Source organism: Anopheles coluzzii, chromosome 2 (genome assembly GCF_943734685.1).
Source record: "Anopheles coluzzii chromosome 2, AcolN3, whole genome shotgun sequence".
NCBI classification, from domain to species: Eukaryota; Metazoa; Arthropoda; class Insecta; order Diptera; family Culicidae; genus Anopheles; species Anopheles coluzzii.
In genome coordinates this window covers 122,754,472-122,780,478 of record NC_064670.1, presented here as the reverse complement: position 1 = coordinate 122,780,478, position 26,007 = coordinate 122,754,472, and the positions used below count along the sequence as shown (strand labels likewise).

Here is a 26,007-nt window from a genome sequence, read left to right as displayed (position 1 = left end):
TTGAAAGGCGAAAGGCGGCAAGTCGGACCGATTGGATTAGCGGGGATAGGAAGCAGAAGAAGAAAATAGGCATGCACTTTCGGCTGCGTCTCAGCAACGAAGAAGCATGGGGGGATTCATTACCTTCTTCTGTGGCCCTTGCTGCAGCGCAAACGAACGCCAAAGAAACGCCGGGTGGCGTAAAAGGCGTTTCGGCGACCTACGCACACGCTTGGGCTGTGTTTTGTCATTCCGACTTTTTCCTGCGCTGCTGCTGCTGCGGCGTCGGCTTACCCGAGACACGGTGTGAATGAAATCCGATATGTTACGTGAGCCGGCAGCGTGTGTCGAACTTTGGCCGTTTTGTGCGTTGTTAGTAAAGGGTGAAGGGCGCGTTTTTGAACCCCCGTGCGTTTTATGTGAAACTTTATGCTGATATGCCTTTTTTTATATATTCTTGTGTGCATACTATTTTGGAAGATTTATTCACATTGCAGCAATAAAATTGCGGTGTTGGCGAAGAGAAGCATAATAAAAGTGAATTTATATAACTATTTTGAATCTTTCTCATCGTTCGATACGGTAGAGAAAGCGCTCGTATTCAGAGCCAATCGTTGGCAGTTTTATTTCAGTTAATACATCTTGCTCGCTGTCACAAAATAGGAACAGACTCGCCCTTTGATTGATTAATTTAGTTCTGTTCGCGTTGGTTGTGTCTGTGTATGCGTTGTGGTATATTTAACTTAATTTAAATACACATCAAACAAACAAAAAAAGCCACATCCGTTCGTCAACGTTTTGAACGCCGGAATTTGTCGTGCCGGAAGTGGCGGTGTATTGTTTGAAACTCCTCTGACCATCTCATTACCATGCTCCCTTCGGTGTCTCGTTTTTCTGCTCAACAAAGCACAATAATAATTTTCCTTCCGTATGCGCTTAGTAGCAGAATTTCAAGCATGAATAAATGTTCCCCCCCCCCCCAAAAACGAACTTGAATTGGATTGTGTTGGGGGCTGTGTTCCTTTCCATCGGGTTCGAAGATTCTTTCCGTTTCAGTGATGACCCCATGTGTCTCACGGACAGTTCTAAGACACATGTAAGGGCATGTAGAATGCTTTGTTTTTTTGTTGCTTTTTTGTCATAACAGGCCGATGCAACGAAAAAGTGCCACAAGTTCCGATTCGTTGCCCCGCGTTTGTCGTTGGAGCGAGTTTTTGCGCCTTTTCGGTCGCTTTCGTCTGCTCCCCTGATCGTGTTGTTGTCACACCGGCATCACTTTCGATGATGAAACCACAAAAAAGGGCAGATCGTTTGGCAGCACAGTATCCATGGATCATGTTCCGCCCGTTTCGGACACTGACCGGGCCCGATTTCCGATACAATCTGTGTTTTTTTCCTTCTTGCTGTGCGGTTTTTTTTTCTTCCGTGGGACAATTCATTATTTTGTTTTTGCTTCGAAATCGACGGAAAAACGGTTTCCTTTCTTGGGCCCGATTGCTGCACGATCGTTAGAGTGTGTTTTTTTGACGATGCGACCCAAGAACCCTAATTATCGTTAAAATTGTGTTCTTTTTTTAAACCGGCAAGCCCGTACTATTTCCGCCCGGTTCGTCACTTGAGAGCAGTTGATGTCCTTTGTTTTTATTAGGGTGCAATCTGTTTTTGTGTGCGTTGCGCTGCATTTTGTTTTATCCGTTTTCCGGTTGATGATTTGATTTCTTGTCAATCGTTTGTTGTTTTTTGGCACCGCAACATGTCACCTGCTCAGCTGCACAGATGCGTCTTTTTACGAAGGATGACCATGACATGAGGAGAAGAAATGAGTCTCTCCCAAAAAGAAGCATCTTAGTGCCGATCTTGACGTGTTCCAGAATGTGATTAGCGAGATTAATATTTTATCTCATTTTATTGTGCATCAAACAACAATGATCGCTCGGAGAGGGGAGGAGTGTCTTCGCCTCCCGGCCCGTTTGAACTGTCGTGTGGTAACTCAATCGAACCCCGTGTGGCAATTGGGGCTGAAGAGGGGTATAAATTAACAGCAACTTACGAGCTAAAGTGCGCATGAAGATTCGCCAAGCGGTGACGGTTGTGGCAGGAGAGTGATGCTTCGTATGTTGTTTTGCACCACAGCGGCTCGATCGATCATGGCTGTAAATTGTCCATTCGGATGGTTATTACGAGAAATTATGACTTCAAAGTATCGATCGCCACACACACACAAATGCCCGGGCGAGATGATCATGAGATGATCAGCAACGAGCAGCACATGACGAAGCACAGCGTCTCCGTTTGGCAGCGCGTTCCTGGGTGAGTTTTGCTCAACCCGTCGAGCCAGTTTGCTTGTTGCTGGTGTGGTGTTTAAATGAAGTCTGAAGTGGTGTGGTGCTTGTTGTTGTTGTTGTTGTTGTCGGTTGCCAGTTCCCTGTGCGTTTGCTGTGGGCAGGTATTTTACTGCGCGTTAGAGCACCGCGTAATAAGCTTCGTCGTCGCCAGGGGATTCATTTGCTTATTTCGCGTAGGCGCCACGTCGAGGTTGAGATTCTGTTTTGGGCCTGCTTGTTGTTGCCGGCTCTCGTGCATATTGTGTGTTTGGTGGGTCTGATGGATCGAGCCTGACAAACGATTGCTGATTGCGGATTCAGTCTTAAAATGGCTTGTGTGGTGTGGTGTATGTGACTTGGTGCCTTTTCCGTGCTCGTCGTGCTCGTCATTAATCGACACCCACGGTTGTGTAGAGTTGGTTTCTTTGCAATTCGCAGCGACAGCCGCTCGCGAGACGGTATTTATATTGTTAGACACTTTCCTCTTTTTTTTCGAAATGAAAAAGTCATCGATTATTAAAATCATTATGGCATTTGTGCCTTTGCTTACTCTCAACTTAACGTGCTGTTTGATTTTAATATTTACATGCTACAAATATAGCAGCCTCTTAAATGTCCATCGTGTGTTACACGTGACGACGGTTTACGTTCTTGAATAAGTCGCTCTAAACAAGAAGCTCTAAACGGAGAGGTGTCAATTTCCTCTAGTTTCACATATAGCTGCGAGAGAGGGCATCTGATTTCTTTCTGCTGAAAGCGTCTACCACCCACCGATAGCTTTGCTCATTCCACACAGGTCAAAAGGAGGGGGAAAGCGTTCCTCACTAAAAGAGAACACTGGGAGCGCTTTATTTACACGATTCTCCTGCATTGGCCGTGTGTGTTTGCTTTACCTTCCCCAACGTCGCGTTGTGTTTGCGAGCGATGCACGCTGGTGCACTGGAACTGCAGTCGATGCAGGTTTCTAACGCCCTTGGAGACGGGCTTCTTTATCTTGTTACATTGTAAAACCGTTTGGAGCGTTCGATCTTGATGGCGAGACCACCTTTTAACCGAGCTAAGCTCCAAACGGTGGTAGAATAACACAACTCTCTTTATGAATGGCTTACGCTCTTTGTGATTGGATGAAACCTTCGCCAAGATTAGTTTGATTCATTAGTTTATCCGTAACGTGTCACCCCGTTTTTTCCACCATTGTCATTGTACTGCACGATACTGCCCGAGATGAGGCTGTCCGTGCTGGCTGGAAAGAACAACTTCCTTATGCTAATGGAATTAACACCCCAACAAAGCGTTCAAGCGAGCGAAGGCAGGGCCCATCGTTATTGTTCCTTCCGCTGGATGCCAGGCGACGAACCCCCCACAACCAGACATACCCGTGGGAGGTACAGCGGGACATCCTCTGACTGTGTCGGAGTTCATAACGAGCCGATATAACATCAATTGTGTGTAGCTTTTTTTGTAATGCCCGAGAGCTCTGTAGCAAAACCAGGACCGTGACGTCTTCTCTTCTGCTGCTGCTGCTGCTGCTACCCAAGGGAGCGTCGGTTTTGTGTAGGCTTTAAGGCTTCGACTGTGCCTTTCCCGGGGGCGCCTAGTTGTCGTGTTGTCCTCCTCTACCAGCTTCCCTGCAAATTCCCCCCACTCGCCGAAGTTAGTTCCAATGAAGTGAAGTGGTTTCTCGAAGGCTTTGCCCTCGATTCATTCAAAAGCCACCCGTTGTCACGTACTCCGGGGCGAACCGGAGCGCGGTGTGCGTAGGAGTAGTACTGTACCCAATGTGCATGGAATTGTATATTGACATTGTCCAATGTCTTGGATCTCCTTCCGCGGCGGTGGTAGGGCAAAAGGAAAGTAAAACGCGTGACAGCGAGAATTACAATTGTGCGCATGAAAGTGTAGCATAAAGCAACGGAAACGACGATCCAGGTGGTAGAAAGTTAAGCGCAACCCAAGCGGCTAAAGTCCCGGCGCTGCCGTCCGTTCGGAGGTCAACGAAATTTGCACCCAGCGCGTGGGTCTTAATGGGGTTGGGCACAATGCTACAATAAGCTGCATTTGCAAAGGAACATGCGAGAAGGAGCCGTTGAAGCTGTGGCTTATTAACGGAGAATAACTGATGATCGTACACTGGCAGGATCTTGATCGGGATCGAGACATTGCTCCAATTTTAAGTAGGAAGTAGCGACGGCTTTCAATGCTTTCGATAAAGCAAACTAAAGGAGATTTAAAGCCTCCACCGGAAGTAGCATGCCTGCTCAAGAGTCGAGATCTTTAACGTGTGAAACGTTCACTGGATGCAGCTTATTTAGAGCACTGCACGCGGGTCGCTACGCCGGAACTAGCTCTTAAAGGGAGCTTTGTGTGTTCACGACTCCAGTTGTGTTAGAAAAACCTGTGGCCTAAAGGCCCTACGCTGCTTCCCCATCTGCACCACTGCAGCCCCGTACTAACAAACGTTAATTATGCATTCCTCTTGCATACGTTTGCCAGGTTTCTTGGAGAGCATTATCGGCAGGTCAGAGTGTAAAGCAAACAAGGGTATGACACCACTATCCAATGCCGACGGTGGACCTCCCAACTGCTCTGCGAACCTTTCCGGCACAGAGAGAGAGAGAGAGAGAGAGACCCTGTTCGGGTGTGGGAAGGTAAATACAAAAGTCACAAACGAGCCGAACGACCAAGGTTTTGAGAATGGATGGAAAGCTGCAGGTTTGTTTTCCGCACCATCCGTGCCCATCTGCTCGATCGGCTGGCAGTGGCCCACATGCAAGATGCACCTCTCTGCTGTCGGGGGGCCTAGGACGGAATATATTTACATGAACGGTTATCTGGGGTGTGGGGGGCAAGGCCCCAAGTCCCAAACGGGTGTTGTTTCGCTCCAAGAAGCGTCAGTATTATGTGCGCAAGAGTCAAGAGTTGATCAAATAATGGTTTGGAAAATGACTCCCCGCTTTTTGGGGGAGCCAGACCAAACGGTAGAACTCACGTTCACGTGAGGCGGCATGGTAAACACATGCCACGAAAGAAAGCTCTTTTTTAATTCGTTCCAAGAAACTGTTTGTTGGTGACATTTGTGTTATGGAGTACTGGAGCGCGCGCTAGGGTAAAGAGATGTAAAGCTCCATTACACGCAAAACGACCAGCGGCAATCAACATCTGTGTTGGATAATGTACTTACCGCACAGGACGAGGGTGGCGGCGGCGGCTGGTGGCTGGTACGATAAATCCAATCACGATCCGGAAGAAAAGTCCAAACGGAGAGCAGCCTTTTCAAAAATTCCGTTCACCCGGTGGTCATTAATCGATAAACGCTGTGTCGTGCTCATAAATATTCATCTTTGGCTTTAGCGAGGAGCAGCCAGCGACAGATTGGCACTTCTGTGTTGTTGTTTTTTTCGGATTTTGTCGTTTGCTAAGCACTGGGACACAGAAACAACGACACACGCAAAAGCGGGAAACGATCGTTACGGATTTGTCAAAAAAACTGGTCCACCAAACTATTATTCGCCTTTTGCTGTCAGTGGATTATTCTGCTCCGTGCTGTAGTGTCCCGTCCCCAGAAATCTGTCCAAAATTCGTTGAGCCAGGGAAATGGTAGCTTAGCTAGTGTTATTGTTGTTGATGTTGTTGATCGTTGGGGACTTTGGTGAATGTTTAATATTTCCAAAGGGGCGTAGAGCCGTAACTAAGACTCCATGTCGATCTAGTTTGCTTCTTTGAGGTGATGTTTAGAAGGGTTGGAATAGAAAATGAAAAATGATATTAATTTAAGTGGCTTTAAGAGCTTGCCAAGCAAATTGAGGATAACGTAAATTTATGTATTACTTATAGCATAACCACTCCGTGCCTTTCTGCCGAGCAGTATTATTCAAATTAAACCTTTTCGTTTTGTGTTCCAAAATGATGGATCCCACATACGACGGCTACAGTAAGTCAAAAAAGGGCACAGTACATCGGACACCAAGAGCCACTACGTGCCGTGCCTTTGCGCTTCCCATTATCTGTGCCGAAGCATAATGTGTTGTGTTGTGTGTGTCTTCTTTTGTACAGGCTGGAGCCAAAAAAAGGCACACACTGGCAGAACATTGGCTCATGCATACGAAATGAACCTCCGGTGCCTTGCGTTCTTCTGGCTTCGTGAGTTTTGCTTGCTTTCGGGAATTGTTCTTTGCACGTCGCGCCACCACCACTGCAAAGGTTATGCTGCGGGTGAACGGAGAACGATCGCAAGAACAAAACGAGGAAACAGACACACAATAATATTCATCCGGATTGTCGGAAGTCATTCACGGGGCGCACGTCTGGCTGTCTCGGTGCTTGTTTGGTCGTTGATGTCATTCGTACTTTTTTCGGATGTTTATTTTTAGGCTCCAGGATGCCCTTAGAAGGTTGAAGTCAATTGTCTTGCTTTTTGGTGTGAAATTCAGTGCGCTAGATGTGGGACTTGGCGATATGGCTTAGTGGCGTTACTCGATTACATCATGCGAGAACTAACCAAAGTGACTCGAGTTAATCGCTACTTCCTTTCTTTCTACTTCGGCAATGGCAATGCGTATGCGTGTTACTTTAATACTGCTCGTAACACCGAAATGGTAACCACCGTCTCATTCAGAGGGTCCAAGCTCTTGCCTGTTTATAATAATCCTAATACGAACGATCCTGCTCCACAGACACGTTTTAGAACAACGAGCTTTATTGTAGAGGAACGAGGGTGATCGGGTGACGGAATGGCGCTGGACTGGACCTCTTGGCTCGCATCCGGTAGCTTAATGAGTCAACAACACTCCGGCAGCATCGTCTGTAGCGGGAGCAAACTGGCCAATTCTGGCTATGAACCCAATTTAGCGTGAGTGTGAATGAAATCAGTCATTTGCGGGCGGAAATGATTGTTCGATGATGTGGTCATAAAATAGTTTTATCGTCGCTGGTAGAGGGAGAATATTAATACGCGTTGGTAACACTCATCACCATGGGTTAGCAATGATTGAAATTGGCTGGGTGATTTGTTAAACAACATTAATATTTATTAATCGGTTCTTTATATCTTACCCCGAGCTCTTTTGTTTCGTAGTGCTGTCTGCGTGTTTATTTAAGTCTAATTTCTCTGTCTGACCTCGTTTACTCCTCTCACAGTGTGCTTAGCTCAGCTGGAACCACCTCTTGATAACGATTTAGAACACGTTCACTTGTATCCCACTACATCCGGGCTCGTTCCGGAAACACGATAAGAGCAAACCTGCTTTTGTTATGCTCCGTGATTTTAATAACGGTGCTATGATGTTGCAATGTGCTTGGGAGTGTATTCCCAACCACTCAGCACGGAACGCTATGGTTTACCGCGCCAGCAGTTCTAGCAACACGTACGGACACCGTGTACGCCGCGCTGCTCCCCTAAAGGGTATCCGCTTTCCGCCGGATGTTTGTCCACCAACCTTGAGTAGGGAAACGGTTAAGAACGTTATGAGCGGGATGTCTAAACCGTTTGGAGACGTATGTTATGTCCCCGGCCACGTTGTCGGTGAGCGAGGAAGTTTATTGTTTGGTCGGTGGTCGTCGGGCCGCTGTGTTGGCCGACGTGTTTGCTGTGACTGAATTTTGTAGCAAAACTTGACGGTCGCCGCTTGTGTGAAGAGTTGCTTTTGATTATTTGATTCTTTGCATAGCTTGCCCGTTTTGCGGTGTACTCAAGATAACACTTGGCTTACACCCGCAAAGGTATGGATGGCTTAAAATATCATATATCTTTCTGTAATGCTCATATGATTCATTTTAAGTACATGAGTTCTCGAGAAGGTTTATGAAGAAAGTTATTTAACAATTAATTCTAGGGGATTTTTCGCTAAGCCTCCAATCTTTCGCTATTCAACCGCACAACAGAAATGGTTTCATAACAGCAGAATGACTAATTTGTCGTGATGTAGAATATTCACCAATCAGCCCAAACCTCCCCCTTTCCACGTCGAGTGATCTTTCAACCTTTTGCGCGACAGTGCGCCATTCAATCCGCCGCACAGGAGACAAATGACATTTGTTTTGACATCTTTCTTTTCGCCGGTCGTGATCGTGAGCAGCTTCTGAGCGCTGCGATTTTATGTTCCACTCCACCCTGCATGGTTCGTACGGTAGCGGTTCGGTAAACAATTGGCCTCCTCGCGGCGGGAGTTTTGCCTCCCGATGATACTTTAAACGACTGCCCATGCCGGCGGGACCACCTCGAGGATCAACGCCAGCAACGATCGGTCGTTCTCAGGCCTGTAGGCGATCAACTTCGGTGGACTGCTTATTGGGTGGCAATGGTGGAGTGAGCAGCAAATAGAGCAAAGAAACCGATAGCCACCACGGCTTAGGACGAATCAATGCTGCATGCAAGGCGGGTGGTGGCGCAGGAATCGTGATCGTGCCCCGATCGCCAGTTTTATAACCCGCGCGACCGGGTGTTCCTGTTAGACAGAGTGTGGGCTAGTATGATCGTTTCCAAATCAGATCAGTATGGAGTGATTTACTTTCATGTTGAACTGGCACACAGTTGAGCAACCAGAACAAGAAAAGCTACAAGAAGTAGTCAAACCGTAGGCTGTTACGAACAACCCTATAATATTTTTATGTCATGCTGGTCTTGCAATATTTTTAAAACAACTTTTTCTTCTTTCCTTGCAGGTAAATTTGCATCTCCAAAAGTGTGTGTACATCATGCCGTCAGGATTAAGACCAACCACCAACTATCGGTAAAGTGCATTTACTTTCCGTGTTCGCTTCAAATGGCAACGGCTTCCCTTCATCCACCAAATCTGCCCAGCGCAAGCTAAAATGTATTCATATGTATTCAAATGAATTCACATTACAGTTTTACGACCCCCTCAGCTCTAGTTTGTTGCAAAGTTTGTGGCCAAAACCGTCGGTCGGTCGAAAACAAAACTCCCGGTATTAGCTGAAAGTCTTCCCGGGTACGATTTATTTCCCCCCGCTTCGTTTCGTTCGTTCGGCTGAAGGTGCATGAAGGTTTTACGACTTGTTAGGCCGCAGCGAAAATTTGCATGCCGCCCGTCGAACTGTCGTTTAATTGTAGTTCAGCGGACCGGGAAGACGGGGGAAGACAAATTCGTGTACACTGCCAAAAGACCACCTGCTACGAAAGTTTACTCGGAGATGACGATCTGGTTCATCAATTCTCCCCAAGAGTGTATAAATCGGTGGAAGATCAATAGTTTTAGCGCAACAAGTTCACCGGTTGTGTCGTAAAACCATAAAACCGATGATGCTGTGTGCGTTTTTAGGAGAGGAAATCGCATATTAATAGACTAGGAAGTAGTATAAATGAGCCACAGGAGAGCCGCAACGAGCGTTATGGGTATTTAATTAGCCTAATAGATCGCTGATCGGTCGGATTTAATTATTTCAAACTCATGTCAGTTCGACTATCAAAACAGCATGAACGGAGAAACACAAACCATATGTATTGTATAATTTAGATCACTGAGTCTACCTTCATTTTATTGTTTACAAATTGTGGTTTAAGTTTCACTTGGATGGTTCAGTTGTAAAGGTGCATGTTGTAATAGTTTACTGGATATTTCCCGTTTGTTCGCTTATTCGTTGCCTATACCACACCCTAACCAATTGCCGCACAGTTGGCGATGTCTGGCAGCTCTTTGCCCTTGCACTTCTTCTGCCACATAACCCACTCGTTGAAGCCGTTCTGTTGTTGAATGATTTTGGAACACTTAATTGCATTGGTAATATCATCCGTCACAAGATCTGCAATGGAGGGAAAATAGTAATTCAATGATGAGATTCCGCATGGAAAAGCGACTGATGGCACACTGTTACCTTCACACTTCATGTTACATTTGCCGCCCTTGTAGCCTACGCGGCACCATTCCTTGCTGTTTATCTGGAAGATTCCATAGTTGGCGGTCAGGTTGGGCAGCATGGTGGTTTTGGTGGTATCCAGCCCGCTGACAGCGATCGCCAGACAGACCCAGTGCCCCTGATACGTCCGGCTAATCCCGTTCGCGGTCAGCTGCTTGGCAAGCTCACACTTTGTGTAGATCTTTGCATCGATCAGGCTCGGCAGGCCCAGAAGGCACAGGCTAACGATAGCCCACGAGAGTGTCTGACGCACAGAAACACGCTTGGCTGCCATCGTTGAGTTTTTGGGCAATCTGGAAACGAGGAAACACAAATTAGTAGAAACTTTTGGTGATAGATCACACGAAAGGGATAGCATCTACTTCGGCTAAAACCCCACGAAAATGTTCAGTGTCAAGCAATTCCTTCCACCAGACACAATCACCGAAACGAAACTGACAGCACTCACGAAAGTGTGGTGTGTTTTCGGTGACATCACAAGCTGTTGCTGCATCGTTGGTTAAAAACAAAGCTTAAAACAACAACCCCGTCGTTTTGCCGGCTCTGGAAGACCTTCACCGAACAGGTCTGGCTGCGAACAGCTGTGCTGACGAGTTGACCTTTTCCGGGGGGGTTTGTTTTTGACTGTATTTGTGGCTCGGTATCGAGGGTGGGTTTTGTTTATAAATCCAAGGCGAGTATCGTGTACGTTCGATGTTTGCTTAACCACTAAGAGGATTGTAGTTAAATTCAAAAAAAATCCCTCGTAAAACTTTTTCCCTTAAAAAGAAGCGCCAGAATCTCCTGCAATCTTAACCGTCACACTCACTTCGCTCAACACCTAAATCTGGACACTGGTGTCGCCGTCAATCAAGTGATTCCGTTCTGTTCGGCCACTGCGTACACCGAACGGTACGCGCAACGATGCGTGATTTCCGGTTTGTCACTAGTACCCGGGCCCGTAGCTACTTGCGCGAACCGTGTTGCGCAGACAGGCGTTTTATATTGTAATAGCCACACACGCACACACGGCTGTACACTTGACAGTGACAGCGGCCCGCGTTTTCTAGTGGGAACTACACACAGGTATAAGAGGGTGTTTGAACAATCTGGATCGTGTGTTTTTTTTTTTTGTTCTTTTTGAGAGCGGGAGTGTGCTGGTTGTGGAACGACGTCAGATCTAACGTGCGCGCGAGCTCGACGTTTAGGCGCGTAGAGTCGGCACCAACATGCTTCCTCGTTGTGTGCCTTTCTGGTACGTACCTCCTCCGAGGGAGTAACCTGTACAGAGTGGCGCTGTAGTTGAGGTGGTAGTGGTTACAGCAGTGTGAATCTTCACTATCATTTTCAATCCACCTAGAGGGGTAATGTGGCAGCAGTTTGTTGGAGAACCCAATTCTGGGAAGATTGACGGCTGTGAAATGTAATGTTGAAAGCAAGTTATCATATACATTACTTAGAATTTTTAATAATAAACTTAAAAACTCACTGTTTGTTGATGGTGAGCTTCCCATTACATTACAGCTAATGGTGGCGATGTTCCTACTTTTACAAAGATCATTAAGGCAAAGATGCTTATCTTGTTGCGAACTAGATTACGGCGTACGATCGTCAATTTGTTTCTGTATTTGTGTTGTGCTGCATCTCTAAAACGTTGTTTTTACATACATGCAACGCTCAATTTCTTCGTACTGTCTACCCTGCACTGATACTGTTTCGTGTTTATATTAGCATGTGCGGGAAAATCCCAACCAGTAATCGGTCGGATGCACCCACCCAGTGAGTGTGTGAAAGAGTGAAGAGACTGTAAAAATGTAAACAATAACAAGTTAATCGGCAAGCATTGCCGCTATCGGATGATGCGAAAAGCAACTCTACAGCTTGGGGTTGTGTTGGTAATTATTGGAGTAAAGTGCGACATTCAATGTTCGGTTGCCCGGACAATGGCAACGACGATCGTGCAAATACATTAGCTAATGTCTTGGACATGGTAACAATGTTGTGCCCGGTGAGACAAGTGGCTTGTGAAGGGGTACCCCTTTTTGGCACCTATAGAGATAGGGCTGTGTGATATCAAACAACGGGTGCTATCGGCATGTCCAAAAGTGCCGCGACATACACAACAGTAAAGCCGATATCATCTGGCACGTGTAGGAAGCAACGTGCTTAGCAACGTGTGTATTTTGGTGGGATGAAATCAAATAGTTTTATTACCAATAATGTCATGTAAAGTGTGTGTTATAGAAGTTCCTAGTTCCAGCAGGACGACAGATCGGGCAGCGTCTTTTGCTTGCAGCGGTTAACCCATCCTTTCCAAGCGGCAAACCCACTGTCATTGTAGATCTGCTTCGCACACTCGATATCGTCCGTGAGATCGTCGTTCAGAAAGTCTAGCAAAATAGTGGTAGCAGAGCAAAGAAGGGAATAGAAAGCAAAGCAAATTAAAAGGGTGGACAGGTCGTGGAAATGTGTCGATAGAGTTCGAACACCTTTCGACACCGGAATTTGCAGAGATAATAACACATGATATGGCGTGAATTATGTGACTGTGTATCGTACAATTTGACGCTAACACGTGCCTGAAATAGCAGCGATCAGTGTGTAACTATTTCCGCCTATTAGAACCCTAATGAGTTGGATTCTACATGTGTGTCATCCTTTTTGGGTGATTTATTAGACGCGTTTGGAGCTACTGATGGTAGCGTAACACTCACCTTCGCACTTCTTGTCGCAGTGGCCTCCCTTTCGACCCTCCCGGCACCAGGTTTTGCTATTGATCTGCAAACAAGTGACACAACATACAATATCTGCTTTTGGAAGTTTTCTTAAACAGCCCTACCTGAAAGATACCATAGTTGGCGGAATCATTTGGGAGTTTTGTCACCTTGCTGGTATCAGCACCACTCTCGGCCATCACCAGACAGACCCCTGTACGGAAAGATAGTCCTTTAGTTAGTGACTTCTTCACTCCACAGTGGAATTCAGGCCTCACAATTGGATATCAGCGTCCGCGAGGAGATCTTCTGCCGATCAAGCGTTCTGGCCAGCGTACACTTTTCGTACACCTTTCCCTCACCAGTGTGGTAGAGTGTAAACAAAATTAGCACCACAAAACTGATAGCAGACGCTGATCTGAAGTTGTGACGTATTCCACGCATCATGATTAGGTTGCGGTGTATTTTAACTGCACGCGCGTTAGCCGATTCACCGTCTTCGAAGTACACAGCGAGACTGATTGACCTCGTTAACGATCAGCGCCGTGCGAGTGGCTTCCTCAGAAGTCTCGCAAATGCCTTAGCTAGAATTCCTCCCGCCATCCCAGTGATCGTAGCGATGGAATTAGAGCTCTCTCGAGGTGGCGTTTGTTATGAAACACGTTTGAATGGAGTGGAGGGCGCTAATCGGCTGAGAGAGATCAAAGTGCATCAGTAGTACAACCGGTTGTTGATAAAAAAAAGCAGCCCACTGGGGAGAACGGCGGGAAGACATCGAAGGTGGCTGTGATGCAAAAGTTAATTTATGACAATGAACTAGACATTTGACGTTTGTTGGTGGTGTCGTGCCGGCATTAAGAAGAATGATGTTTACTTTTGGGAATCCATGTTTTGTACATAAACTAACGAACGTCTGTTTTTTGTTTATCCCCTATATCGTTTCGTTGCAGATTTCAGTTACTCTACACATGTCTAGTCGTTGGACAGCTGGTTGCCATAGGATATGGCGCCGAGACGGCAGGTATCGCTGGAGGAGGAACGCCATCCAGCAACAATCTTACGTCCGCTAGTCAACCTGCAGCGTCAGCACCGTACGCCTACCAAAGACCATTGTCGGGGACTCCTCGCCTTTCTTCTAGTTTTAGCAGTAATCCTACTACCACCACCATTACACCTGACTCCACCACCATTAGCAGTAGCAATCGAACAAAAGACGACATGGCTCAGAATGCGCAGGATGCGTTCGGAACGGCCTGGACCGCACGGAAGTTTGTCAACAAACCAACGTACGATCGGAAGACGGCGTATGGTAAGCGCTTCGAAGGTGCGCTACAACCGCGCACCCGCGATCTGGGCGACTGGCGCTGTCCGAACGTTACCGAGGGCACTAATCTAGAGTGTAGCTGCGACCTACCGCACACGCTGCGTTGTAGCGGGGATCTGCACGGGCTGGAGGTGATAGCGGACAGCTTACGACGATCCCCGTACGAAGTGTCACTGCTGGACTGTACGCTCAAAAACGTGACTAGCATCAGTGATGCAAACATCTTTCAAAACGTCTCCCTGCAGGGGTTAGTGATCTCGTCCGGAGCGATAAAGCGAGTACACCGGCAGGCGTTTGCCGGCATTCGGACGCCACTGCAAGCGCTCGGACTACCCAACAATGCTCTCGAAAGTGTCCCGATGCAGTCCCTCGGAGCGGTTGGGCAACTGGATCGCTTGGACCTTTCGTTCAACAAGATCAAAGCGCTCCAGAATGGTGATTTCTTGGCAGTGCCCAAACTCTCCTACCTAGAGCTGAGCAGCAATCAGATCTCACTGATCGCTCCAAAGAGCCTGGTGCCGCTGAAGAATCTGCTCCACCTCAAGCTAAACGGCAATCAGCTGGGAGAGTCACCCGAAAGCCTTAAAGCGCTCGCCTCTTGCTTCAGTCTCAAGGAGCTGCATCTACATTCGAATCGAATACGAGGACCTTTGAACAACACTACGCTGCCTCGGATACGCGGGCTGGAGATCCTGTACCTGGACAAAAACTCCATCTCCAGCATCCACAATGGTGCGTTGGAGACATACCCATACCTGCAGATGCTTTCGCTGCGCAGCAATCAGATCGATGTACTGGAAGATCATGCGTTTTCGGGCCTAGCCTCGCTGCAGATGCTCGATCTGGGCCATAATGGCATCGTTACCATTTCGGATGCATCTCTCAAGCATCTGCCGCGGCTTATCATTCTCGACCTTACGCACAACTTCCTGCGCGCACTGACGGCAGACGTTGTAGCCCCGCTACCTGCCCTGAAGGAACTCCGGCTGGATGGTAACGATATCTCGCTGATCGCGGAAGACGCATTGGTCAATGCGACTCAGCTGCACAGTCTCTCACTGGAAAGTAATCCACTTGTGTGTGATTGTACGATGAAACCATTCCTCCACTGGCTGGCTGGTACTCGTCCTGCCTCGCAAGGTATTCTCGGAGCAATCTGTGCCACACCGCCGTATCTGGAGGGGGCCGACCTACTGCAACTCGCACCGGACACGCTTACCTGTGGCGAGGGTGGAAACAAACAGCAGACCGATCATGATACGTTCCAGACGATTGAGGTAATGCTGAAGCTAAAGAACAACGCGTCGTATGTGCGAGACGTTGGATCGGAGGTCCGATTGCGTGAGGTCAATTTTACAGACGAAAGTGACATCTACTTGAGTTGGCTTCTGGGCACGGATGATTATTCCTGTCGGTTTGTGTACGTCTTTCACACCGATGATCCTGAGACGATACTGTACAACTCGGAGGTAAGTTGGAGAGAGGAGTGATTGATGGAGTGACTTCGAGCTTAATTCTAATGTTTGTCTTTTTTCTGTTTTTGTTGGTAGGTTTCGTGTATAGTGAAACCGGAAGAACCTGTGACATCATTGGAATATACCTACAATGCCAAGCTGCTAGGGGCGTACGATTTGCAGAGTAATGTTAGGTACGATATCTTCATCGATTGCTACTTTAAAATGTTATAAAAAATCTATAATTGTCCATTTGTTTATTGTTTCAGTTACAAATTTTGCCTCATCATGAAGGAGGACATCTCCAAGGACGAATATCTCGGCGTGTGTCAAGTGGCCACTCTGCCCCGGCCCCACATCAACACAGTGAAGCGAAAGTCGATAAAGAAGGAGCTGCAAATCAGCACCCGTCAGACGAACGAGTCGGACATTTCGGACTTTGATCGCATTTCCTCCGACTTCCGGCATGATTCCGATCGGGATGAGCTACTCAAAGGCAACAGTGAAGATGACGAAGAAGACGCACCCGACCAAACCAACCAGGGAAGTGATCGTATCGATCATCGCGTGCCGGATCCGCTCGACTACAGCGACAACAACAGCGATGCGGACGGTGACAGTGACGATGACAACGATGACAACGTGGACGATGATGGCGATGAAAGTGTTGGCGTACTGTCGAACCACATTCGCGACGATCCCGACTTTCGGCAGCTACAGCTGGCGGCCGAAGCGGAAGTCGCACGGCTACCCTCCGTACACGGTGGACGCGTGCTGCTCGAGGGTCTCGGGACGATCATTATCATCACCAGTCTGGTAGCGTTCGTGTGGGGTCTGGTACGGTTTAAGGGTGAACATCGGCATCTACCATCGATGGCAAGCTGTTACGCGGTGGACGAGCGAAGGCGTAACCCGCACCAGGAGGTGGAGAGTCGTAGTCGGTACTTTAAGCTGCAAGCAACGACCAGTCTGTGAGTGGGGCGTAGTACCGAGGTTGTTGTTTTGGATCGATTTTTTCGCGCACTGCGAACAAATTATGTAAATTGCTGTACATAGGGATTTCAACCGTGTGGAGTCGGTTAAGGCAAAGGATGTTATTTATGATAGTCGGTAAGTTCAGTAGACGGAAAATGTGACCTTAGTGGCGTAGGTGTGTTCATGTTCGCGTTGGGAGGGAAAGCGTAAAAGCGTTCTGTTGTATTTTACTCTTCATTCTACTAACCGTATTGTGCCATGTGTGTATGTAAAGTTGTTGGGAAGCGTAAATTTGCGAATTTGTTAGCAAAAGGTGTACGAAATAAAGAGGCAAAATGTTTGGTTTTTAACGTAAAACCGATTGAGAAGGCTTTCTCTTCAAAATCCACAACAAACGTATTGAGAAAGACGGAGCATTATTAAGTAATTCGTATTGTTTATATTTATTTTCCCCCAACGACTCAAGTTTCCACTTTCCGGAATGAAAACTCTTTGCGCGAGTGGACGTCTAAAACTTAGGTTACAAACAAACGTCTACCAATAAATAATGTCCTTAGTGGTGGTACGCATGCCTTTTCGTTTGTGCGTGTGACTGTGGCGCGCCAAAGACGAGTAAAGCCGTGAACGTTGTAATTACAAGTTAAACCCAAAAACTATGCCACTAAAAGAAGAAGGGGGTATGTTTGAGATATGCACTAATCTTTGTTTGTGTCCTGTCTGTGTGTGTGTGTGTGTGTGTGTGTGTGTGTGTGTGTGTGTGTGGCCTGTCTCAGTCGAACGCAACCCCCCCCCCCTATTTGTGCCGCAGCAAACACACACACACACGCTCGGTGCGGAGCTTGGTGTTGTGCAATCCTTGGTGCACTCTCTTCATCACCAACGCACTCACAGGCACTTATTGAATTCTAACTGTCGCTCTCTCTCTCTTTCCCTACTTCCTGGTTACGAGTTTGCAGTCTGTATCGTGACGGTAGTTCCGGTGTACGAGACACCTTTGATACGATTCCCATTGGCATCGACCGTCTGGTCCGTCTGCGGTTGTTCTTGCGTCCCAGCTGGCGTTCCTGTCCCAGCCGACGGGGAAATCGTTGCCACCGTGCTAGATTCCATTGTGTTGCCGCGCGCTTGATGCAGCGGAACCGGCGGCGGTTGGGTGGCGACCGTGTGGGGACGCGGTCCCGTCGACGGTGGAACGACCATTTCCGGCACGAACGTTTCCACCTTGGGATAGTAGGCCGGAAGCCGTATCACTTCCTCGTACGATGGAGGTGGTTCCAGGGCGACTGTGAAGGAAACGGTAAGCAATGAGGGGTTGATTCTGGGCGGGGCGCAGCGGGCATTACTTACCCATCCCGTTTCCTGGATAGATGGAACCATCGTCACCGACGAAGGCCGCATTCGAGTGGGTGACGCTGGCCGAGGCACGCTGGCGGTGTTGCGCAATCGTACCGTGCTCGAGGCAGCTGTACACACCGCTGTAGTTGTCCCGGTGCAGTGACATAATGTCGTACAGGTTGGAGCCGATCTGTACCACGTGCACCGGTTGTGCCATCTCCTCCTGCTCGGCCAGCCGTTTGGCGCGTGCCTTCTTGCATTTCAGTATGATGATAAGTAGCGCCCAGGCCAGCACCAGTATCAGGTAGAGGAATATAATCATCTTTTTACGTTCACGGTAGCGTTGCAAATGATCCTCTGGCGCGGACTGCACGTCCCTTGGTGTATTACGCCTACAGAAATCTAGAAAGAAGAGAAGGAGAGAGAGAGAGAGAGAGAGAGAGAAAGAGATGTTAGAAATGGTTCTCTATGATGAAGCTGATAAGCGAGCCGCAGCTCGATGGGTTTGCTTGAATGGCCTGAACAGGACGTATGACGCAAACGTACGTACGCTTCGGTTCAGCCGGTTTGACAGATCGATCGTGATCGTGCAGGAAAGGCAAAACCGGAGCGCTTGCTGCGATTTTGCAACGCGCGTTATCAGAGTCACATCGCAGTGACGTATTGAAGTGACGTGTTTGTACCATTTCCTCCAGTGGCAACTGGAAAACTCCCGTAAAATTCATTAGCAAGCGAGCCCTTATGCTTGCACCGTTGTGAAATAGCTTTCTACCGCTTTGCCAAGGTTCGTGCACGTGTAACCTTCCACCCTGTGGAAGGTAGGGGGGGAAACGAACCGCTGCAGCCACGAAATCCGGAAGTCAATTTGCATAAAGCTGGCCTTGCGACGGTGGTTCTACTCGCGATGGCAGAATTTATAGTGAGCTCCTATTCCACAGCCATCATCGTTGCATTTTTCGTTGCATTTCGTAGTCCACCTCGGACGGGGTGGGTTAAAGAAATGGGTTGAATTTATTCACATCCTCTGCCGAAGGTCACCAACCGTGGGCTGGCACGCACGAACATAAAAAATCCCGGACACCATATGGAGCCACTAAACGATGTTTGGGGTTCGCCTTCAACACTTCACCAAGGGGGAATGGGGACATTTCAACAAATTTGTTTAAAATTCCTTCACAGCGTAAGGGTAGGGACTTTAATTTTCGAATCTCTTTAATATATTACTGCAAACAAAATCGCCAAATGCAATGATAAAACACTCTAAAGAGAATACTATTCACACACAAGGGACAGGCGCGATGGAATATTATTTTAATTTCAAGCCCCACCCCTCTAACGAAACGGTACATTAATTTAATGAAAGTGTGTATATGTGTATGTGTGTGTGTGTTTGTGAAGAGTCTTCCTTTCCAACCGTCTGTCCTTGTCCTCCATTTCTAACCTTCACAACAACGCAGCAAGCACTGTCAATCGCGGTAGTAAAAGCGGTGAATAATTGAAAGAGCCTCCCCGTTTTCCTTCACAAGCCTCCACAGGGAAGACGCAGTTTTTATGTTCTGTCGCTGGCCAGAAGCCCATCCGTGTGCAATTTATTGCATTCGCGGATTCCGCTCGATAAGCAAAGGGACCAGGACACGGAAAAATCGCTCCACATATTTGCCATCATTCTTGGAGCTGTCGTTTGCGGTTAAATGATGGATTGGATGTAACGAATTCCACTCCCCTTTGCTGGTCAGTTGTAGTGGCTTTTGATTTCCTCCTACGGTGCAGCGAACCGAACGCGGCAATTAATGTAATTCATTGCTTCATTCCCAATCGATCGTCGTTTTTGGTTTGGTGAACCGGGGGAAAAGGACTGACTGAACGAACTGTTCTGTGGCAGGCCAACAACGGTAGTAGGCTATGAATATTCGATCGAGAACGGATGGGCCGTTGGGTTGAAGCGTAAGTTGGAGCGATGTATGGTGGATTAAAACGGAACGGAATTGGTAAAACGCAACACATCTCAGTAGCCTGTGCGCGTCTAGCCAATACACAAACGAGCAATCAAAACTATCGAAACTACAAACCTCCTAATAGACCTCCTAATTTCGCCATTTTCTCGTATTCGTACAGTTCGATGAACGGAAAATTAGACCCATAAAGCCCAGCACTAACCAGAAGAAGAAGAGCCCCAGCTCACCAAACGTACAACGACTCCGAAAATCGGCCCCATTAATTGAGTTTCCAAGCAGGGACAGTTTTCCGAAAAACGGTATCCTGTCCACTATTTACGGGTAATTTCGATTGATTTTATTCCTTCCACTCGGTGGTCCTGTGAGTTGTATCGCCGTGATTTACGAGTTCCGTACTCTATTCATTCGACTTGATTTTAGATCGCCTGTTTACCGATTAGTTTTTGGGAAAGGATGGAGGCACACAAGGAGGCACATTTCGGAAGCACACATGGACACAAACATTTATCACGGCGTGCTGAGGATGATGGGGAGGAGGCTACAACAATGCATGTCTAACGAGAGGTCCACGAGCCCGATGGGCATTCCGGACCGTGTGAACACGCGGAGGAAGAGAGGATGATGTTTATTGGCGTGGCAAGATAATGCCGGATTATGGTCTAGATTTGGGATTAGGAGCGATAATTTAGCGCTCGGAACGGAATAACCACACATTGCGGCGAGCGAGGTTTATAGTCGGGTCGGTCTCTCTGTGTGTGTGTAGTTAAACTATTTAACCCGACTCGGTACTTCGGATATGTCCTGTGGCAGTTGCGTGTCATCGGAAATGATGGGACACACACGCCGGCCAGTGTGTGATTCAATGTTTCGAGCGAAAACCGCACCGAAAATGGGAACTCCTGGTTGGTGTACATTGCGTGGTCGTCCGCTGGCTCGTCTCGGCTAATGAGTAATTAGGATTATACGAGGTACACACCGCCGCCGAGTTTGCCTGGGGTTGGGTCCGACATGCATGCCAGGATATTCGAAACCTTCCGTCACCATTTTGGGTCATGGGGGTTTGTGTGTGTGTGTGTGTGTGTGGATGTGTTGTGCGAATAATAATTGAACTCGCGACTAATCAGATTCACGGTGCGTTACGATTGTAATTATACAGAGGGCTAGAGTTGTAAAAGCGAAAGGAATTAGCAGACGAACGATACGGTCTAGTGTTCTTTTAGAGTTCAATAAAATCTGATTCGAGCTCGGATTTGTCGGACACACCCAGCTTTGAGGGCCTGGCTTAAGGGTAACCAAAGCCACAAGACGTTATTTATCTTTGCCAAACATTTGTTGGTCAGTTTTTTTTATCAGATTACTACACACCTCGATACGGGGACACGACGTTGGATATGGGAGTGTTTGTTGAGGTTAGCTTTGAATAGAATTAAGCGATGTAGAACTTGACTGTCCCGACTGTCTCGACCCATTAGAGTGGTGGAAAATCCAATGTCAAGAACACAGTTACTAGACGTTCTGGGCAATTCCACTTCAAAACTGATGACGTCACATCGCAACTCTCTAGCTACGTGTTATCGGATTAACTCTTCAGTCGAAGCACAAATTCCTCATTTCTTCACGCTAATAAAGCGACTCCAGTGATAATTGAAATTCTCGTCCTGCTGTCCGAAAATACAAATATGCGACTCACTCCATCATCCATTAACCCCAATATGTGTGCCAAGGTAAAGAAAATGTGGAAGCAAAAGGCAAAAAGGTAGCAAGAATCATTTGATTACAGGTGACGATAACACCATCAGCGCCTTTGGGCAAACAAAGAAAGTACCGAAACGCGCTACATTGAGCAGTATTTGAGCAGAAAGAAAGAGCGAGAGAGAGAGAGAGAGTCCAACAATTGCAAATTACTGGGAGCGATTAGCGCACAGCCAAAGCATAAACCCGTAGCCAGGACGACACCGGCTGCGACATACATTAGTGTTAGCGCGCGCAAACATTCGTTATCAATACATCATCATGGCCTGCTGAGGTTTGTCCTTGAATGGTTCTGGTGTACGCGTCGTGTGTTTTCTATCTGCTGCTGGTGGGGAAGGGGGTGCGCACGTTTCACGATTTTTGCGACGCGTTCTGCTCGCGATTGGCTTGGAGAAGATTGGGGAGCAAAACGGTAGTAAGCACGTCTAGCGCATGTGGGCGATTCGGAAATACCCCTTCAGTGAATTACCGGTTTCGGTTGGATGGGGTAAGTCGGTGGGTACTTTACAATTCCACTCACGTGCATTCCCCCCAAAAATGGCCATCTTGAAGACGACAGGAACCAGTGAGCGGAGGTATGAGGGCGGCGTTGAACAAAACGACGACGTCTAAACGATCGTTCTTGGTTTCGGAAACAGCGATGCGATTGTTTCAATCACTTAGTGCAAATGAGTTCACCTTAGTTTTGTTGGTTTAAGGCAGCTGGGTGAAGTGCAAATGCATTTGCTGTGTTGCACTCGTAGCAGTTGTTATCACAAAAGCGATATCATGTGGATGCATTTAGTACGGTTACATAAAACAAACTTAAGCTCGGTGATGTGGGACCTTGAAATGGAATCGATTTTTCCAGTACAAAGTAACGATTAGAGTGAAATTGTTGAATAATTCTACTTTTTCTGCTAAAATCCAATACAAAAGATATTGATAAAAGCTTCCAATTGTCCATGGTAACATGCAGTCAGTGCACGCTAGATCGCAAAAAGCCTAGAATCGGGTGGGTTGATCGAGAAAGATTCCCTCCCATTAAAACGGAATAATCCGCTCGTATTTCATCATTGCATCGTCCTGGATAGAGAAAATCATCTACCTTAATGCCATAAATGCAACTTGTACCTTTTGTTCGGTATCTGTTGTGTGGCGAAACAAAAGGAAAAGCGCGATAGTAACTGTCCAGCACAGGGGCAAGGCAAGGGCTACTGTCGCCGGGTGCGAATTGATTCCTGTCATTCAAAACAAAACCACACGGACACGTACTAATGGCAGCACACACCACTGGGACTCACCTGCGGGTGTTGGTGGTGACTGTCCGTTTTTTCCCCCCGTCTCTCCTACCTCGCCGTTTTAAGGATATCGCGGGAAAGAGCTGTGAGTACGTGTCACTCAGTCGCTGGTTCGTTGCTGCCGACGTCGCCTGCTAGATGGATTGATCCAGTGTTTCCGTTTCTGGGCCACTAACACACACCACTGTCACAGTACGCCCTGGGGGCTTTTGTGATATCCCTTGTCACCCGGGGTTCACCCCGTCCCTCCTACGGTTGAGATCTACCTTCTGTCGCCGCTAAAACCGAACGTTAAACCCGTCAGCAGGAGCGGCGGTGACCATTTCATTAAGTTCGCTCGTTATCAGCGGGATGTATCGTCGTCCACTCGTGGTCGTGGTCTATTTTTTGTTGTCGTTCTTTTGCTTTCGTTGCTTTATGTGACTACATCAGCAAATCCAACCAGCCAAGCCTAAGCACAGTCACTTTCGTTTGCTGTCCTGCTGATTACACTCGGATGATGATGGCGATGGTGAATGGTGGTTTTTTAATTTGTATTTTCTTCCATTACCACAATATGTTGATCACTTATTTGTATCACAATTTTGTTTAAGCAAACTGCTGTACACTCACAAAACACCAACACTCGTCGTTGCACTGGCAAGTCCTCGCCGGAATGTGATGCTCCATCTCAAAGGTTCACCAGTTTCACAATCGCACACCACTACGCCGGCCAGTGGTTAAAAACAAATTAATCTAATTCGTTCACACACTCTAATTAAGCACGATGATGGTGATGCGTCCTCGACCCTGCCAGCCGAGAAAAAGGGAAGCGCGATAATTCGCGCCGATCGTTATCACCTTTCGCGGTCGTTATCAATCCAGGGTCTAAATTTGGTGCTCCACTCTAAGGTGCGTCTCCGCCCTCCACCGCTCTGTTGTCCGGTCGGTCCGGTCAGCCACAGTTTGAACCACGTTTGGTCGCGTCCACTACACTGTAATCACGTGTTGAGCACCATCTGGATACTCGCGACATGGAACAGACACTCGTCGCGAGAGATCTGCGGCGACGGGTGGATTACTAAGACCGTATGGTGGAGGGTCTATCACACGCAAGAAGGTTTTTTGTTGTTGTTGTTTTTGCTTCTAAAGCGGCTACGACAAACACGCGCGCTCCAGCAACGTTTACGTTCGATGCCGGTTTCGATGGCTCTGCGCCATTAGGACGGATCGTGCCGTGGATGATGTGCACCGAGCGCGGCAACGTGGTTTGTTTGCGTTCGCAACCCCACGTCTAATAACAAAAACGGTCTCGCGGTGTCCGTTGGGCTCGCGAGAGTGCTCTGAGAGCAGCTGGCAGATGGCGAGCAGTGTTGGTCCGTGCATCATGCCGTGTTCCTCTCGGTTGGAGCTCTTGGCTCTCTTGCTTGCTTGTCAGGGGTTTACAACACACCGTAATGCGTTTGACTACGACATTGAATAATATATTTCAATACACTTGTAGACTGAAAATATAGAAAAAGTAACAGCGATTGTATTCATTCCAACCTTTGAGATTGTTGCAATGAGAATTTATGATTGCCCTTTTGGTTGAACGCCCCTGCTTTAAGTGTTTTATTCTCTCTCTCTCTCACACATACTCAGGCCGTATTAGTGGACTGATAAGTGAAGCAAAGCATTTAAAAATAAATGCTAATCTTTGGCACGGAGATGTTTTTAGCAATAAATAAACTTTCTTTCTTTACGTACCGGTATTGGACCGGTCTCTCCAGAAGCACAAGTTTTTACTTTTTTAAATATTTACCTGAAGAACGAAACCTTCACATCGTGTGACGCGTTTCGCGTGGACGTAAATAGAAATGTTTGGTTTCCCCGATTTTGTAACAGTTCATGGCTGTCTAGATACGTCAATACGGCTCCTCAGGCGGGCTTGATTGAAACATCGGTTCCGATGTGTAATCAATGTGCACCGAGACGCGTTTTGTAGCGGTCGATGTGGTAAATAAGACATTAGTTTCTACCCCTCCCAGAGCATGCATTGGACAGTTGAAATGAAACGAGAGAGGAACTGAAAACTTCTGAATTACGGAGGTGGATCGACCAACGAAAATAGTGTGAGTAAAGCTAAAGTTAAGTACGCACACGCCGTCCAACACGGTCAATCAGTCAAACAACGTCACACCGACGTCATAATAATCTAACTTTTCTCGTTAAATTTAATACCCATTACCCTTCTCTCATTCCAGTTATACTTTTTTTAATTGTAGCTACAAGTGTTTGTCCTTTTGTGTGTGTGTGTCCCGTCCTGTGGCAGAAAAATTGAATTCCAACGGGTCATTAAAATGTCACCTCTATCGCGATGGAACGACACCCTTGCCCGGGGTGACAGGGCAGGCGCTGGCGGCGCGGGAAAGCAGATAGCCACCGCTGGAGACACATCGAGACGTGTCCCAAAGGGCGTGTGCCACTGGGCGATGTGTGCCACTGTTGTCGATAAATCCGATTCCAGCTGCTGATTAGGGGTTGACGGCGTATTTTTCCTTCCCTTTCTCTCTCTCTCTCTCTTTCTCTCTCTTTCTCTCTCTGTCTGTCTCTATAGAGTTGTCCTGACTGTCCATATGTCCACGCTCTATTTAGTGAAGGACATACGAATCCACGTACATCCTTCCGGGTAAGAGGGGGGGAAGGTTTGGATCGATCCTGGGCCATTCCACCGCAAGCTAACGGATCGATGTGCGTTTGCTTGCTGTCTTGCGGCGTGGACTGCGATAATGATGGAAAAGCGATATGTCGTCAGGTGTGTGTTTGAGCCGGGAATACTCCTGACCCGTCACATAGGACAGGAGTGATGGGGAAATGTAATTTGTTTTTGTATTATGCCGCACCGCAGCGGTGATGGAAGCTATCAACAGTAATGAGGGTAATGGTTTCTCTAAAGCAAAATTATCATTCCGTGCGAAGAAGCTATTCGTAATGTTGCACACCATTTTTAACGATTTTTATACAGTTTTTCTGATTAAATAACCCTTTTATTGCATTTTCATATTAGATTTTTTAAATTCAACGGTATAAATATTTCCAATGG

General features: G+C 47.3%; 4 protein-coding genes across 10 annotated transcripts in view; 1 reads left to right on the top strand and 3 right to left on the bottom strand.

Annotated features, from left to right (window-relative positions):
• LOC120953337 (uncharacterized) overlaps positions 1–16,978 on the top strand; it is a 30,673-nt gene extending 13,695 nt beyond the window's left edge. For 2 of the 4 annotated variants that reach the window (XM_049610939.1, XM_040373170.2), the window contains exons 2-5: positions 8,964–9,031; positions 13,819–15,661; positions 15,743–15,840; positions 15,916–16,978. In XM_049610939.1, coding sequence (XP_049466896.1) covers positions 8,997–9,031; positions 13,819–15,661; positions 15,743–15,840; positions 15,916–16,621 — 2,682 coding nt within the window. In that variant the 5' untranslated portion in view covers positions 8,964–8,996 and the 3' untranslated portion in view covers positions 16,622–16,978. Of the gene's footprint in view, positions 1–8,963; positions 9,032–11,469; positions 11,578–13,818; positions 15,662–15,742; positions 15,841–15,915 lie in introns of those variants that run through there. The other 2 variants (XM_040373168.2, XM_040373169.2) reach the window with 2 other exon arrangements.
• LOC120953341 (lysozyme c-1-like) lies at positions 9,759–11,143 on the bottom strand. Of its 2 annotated transcripts, none has more exons than XM_040373175.2 (3): positions 10,984–11,143; positions 10,134–10,468; positions 9,759–10,061 (listed from the first exon to the last, which is right to left on the bottom strand). In XM_040373175.2, the coding sequence occupies exons 2-3, from the start codon at positions 10,447–10,449 to the stop codon at positions 9,916–9,918; spliced, it is 462 nt and encodes a 153-aa protein (XP_040229109.2). In that variant the 5' UTR covers positions 10,450–10,468; positions 10,984–11,143; the 3' UTR covers positions 9,759–9,915. The 2 variants fall into 2 exon arrangements, with proteins under 2 accessions (XP_040229109.2, XP_040229110.2); XM_040373176.2 differs by lacking the exon at positions 10,984–11,143 and adding an exon at positions 10,538–10,834.
• On the bottom strand, positions 10,986–13,801 carry LOC120953342 (lysozyme c-1). Of its 2 annotated transcripts, XR_007453371.1 has the most exons (6): positions 13,147–13,801; positions 12,994–13,082; positions 12,869–12,932; positions 12,369–12,544; positions 11,644–11,958; positions 10,986–11,568 (listed from the first exon to the last, which is right to left on the bottom strand). XR_007453371.1 is itself a non-coding variant. In XM_040373177.2 (4 exons), the coding sequence occupies exons 1-4, from the start codon at positions 13,313–13,315 to the stop codon at positions 12,405–12,407; spliced, it is 462 nt and encodes a 153-aa protein (XP_040229111.2). In that variant the 5' UTR covers positions 13,316–13,801; the 3' UTR covers positions 12,336–12,404. The 2 variants fall into 2 exon arrangements, 1 of the variants encoding a protein (XP_040229111.2); XM_040373177.2 differs by lacking the exons at positions 10,986–11,568; positions 11,644–11,958 and having other exon boundaries at positions 12,336–12,544.
• A 59-nt stretch (positions 16,979–17,037) lies between the features above and the next one.
• On the bottom strand, positions 17,038–24,288 carry LOC120953340 (uncharacterized). Of its 2 annotated transcripts, none has more exons than XM_049610943.1 (3): positions 22,947–24,288; positions 17,969–18,348; positions 17,038–17,904 (listed from the first exon to the last, which is right to left on the bottom strand). In XM_049610943.1, the coding sequence occupies exons 2-3, from the start codon at positions 18,276–18,278 to the stop codon at positions 17,564–17,566; spliced, it is 651 nt and encodes a 216-aa protein (XP_049466900.1). In that variant the 5' UTR covers positions 18,279–18,348; positions 22,947–24,288; the 3' UTR covers positions 17,038–17,563. The 2 variants fall into 2 exon arrangements, with proteins under 2 accessions (XP_049466900.1, XP_040229107.2); XM_040373173.2 differs by having other exon boundaries at positions 17,969–18,358; positions 22,947–24,287.
• Between the last annotated feature and the right edge of the window lie 1,719 nt (positions 24,289–26,007).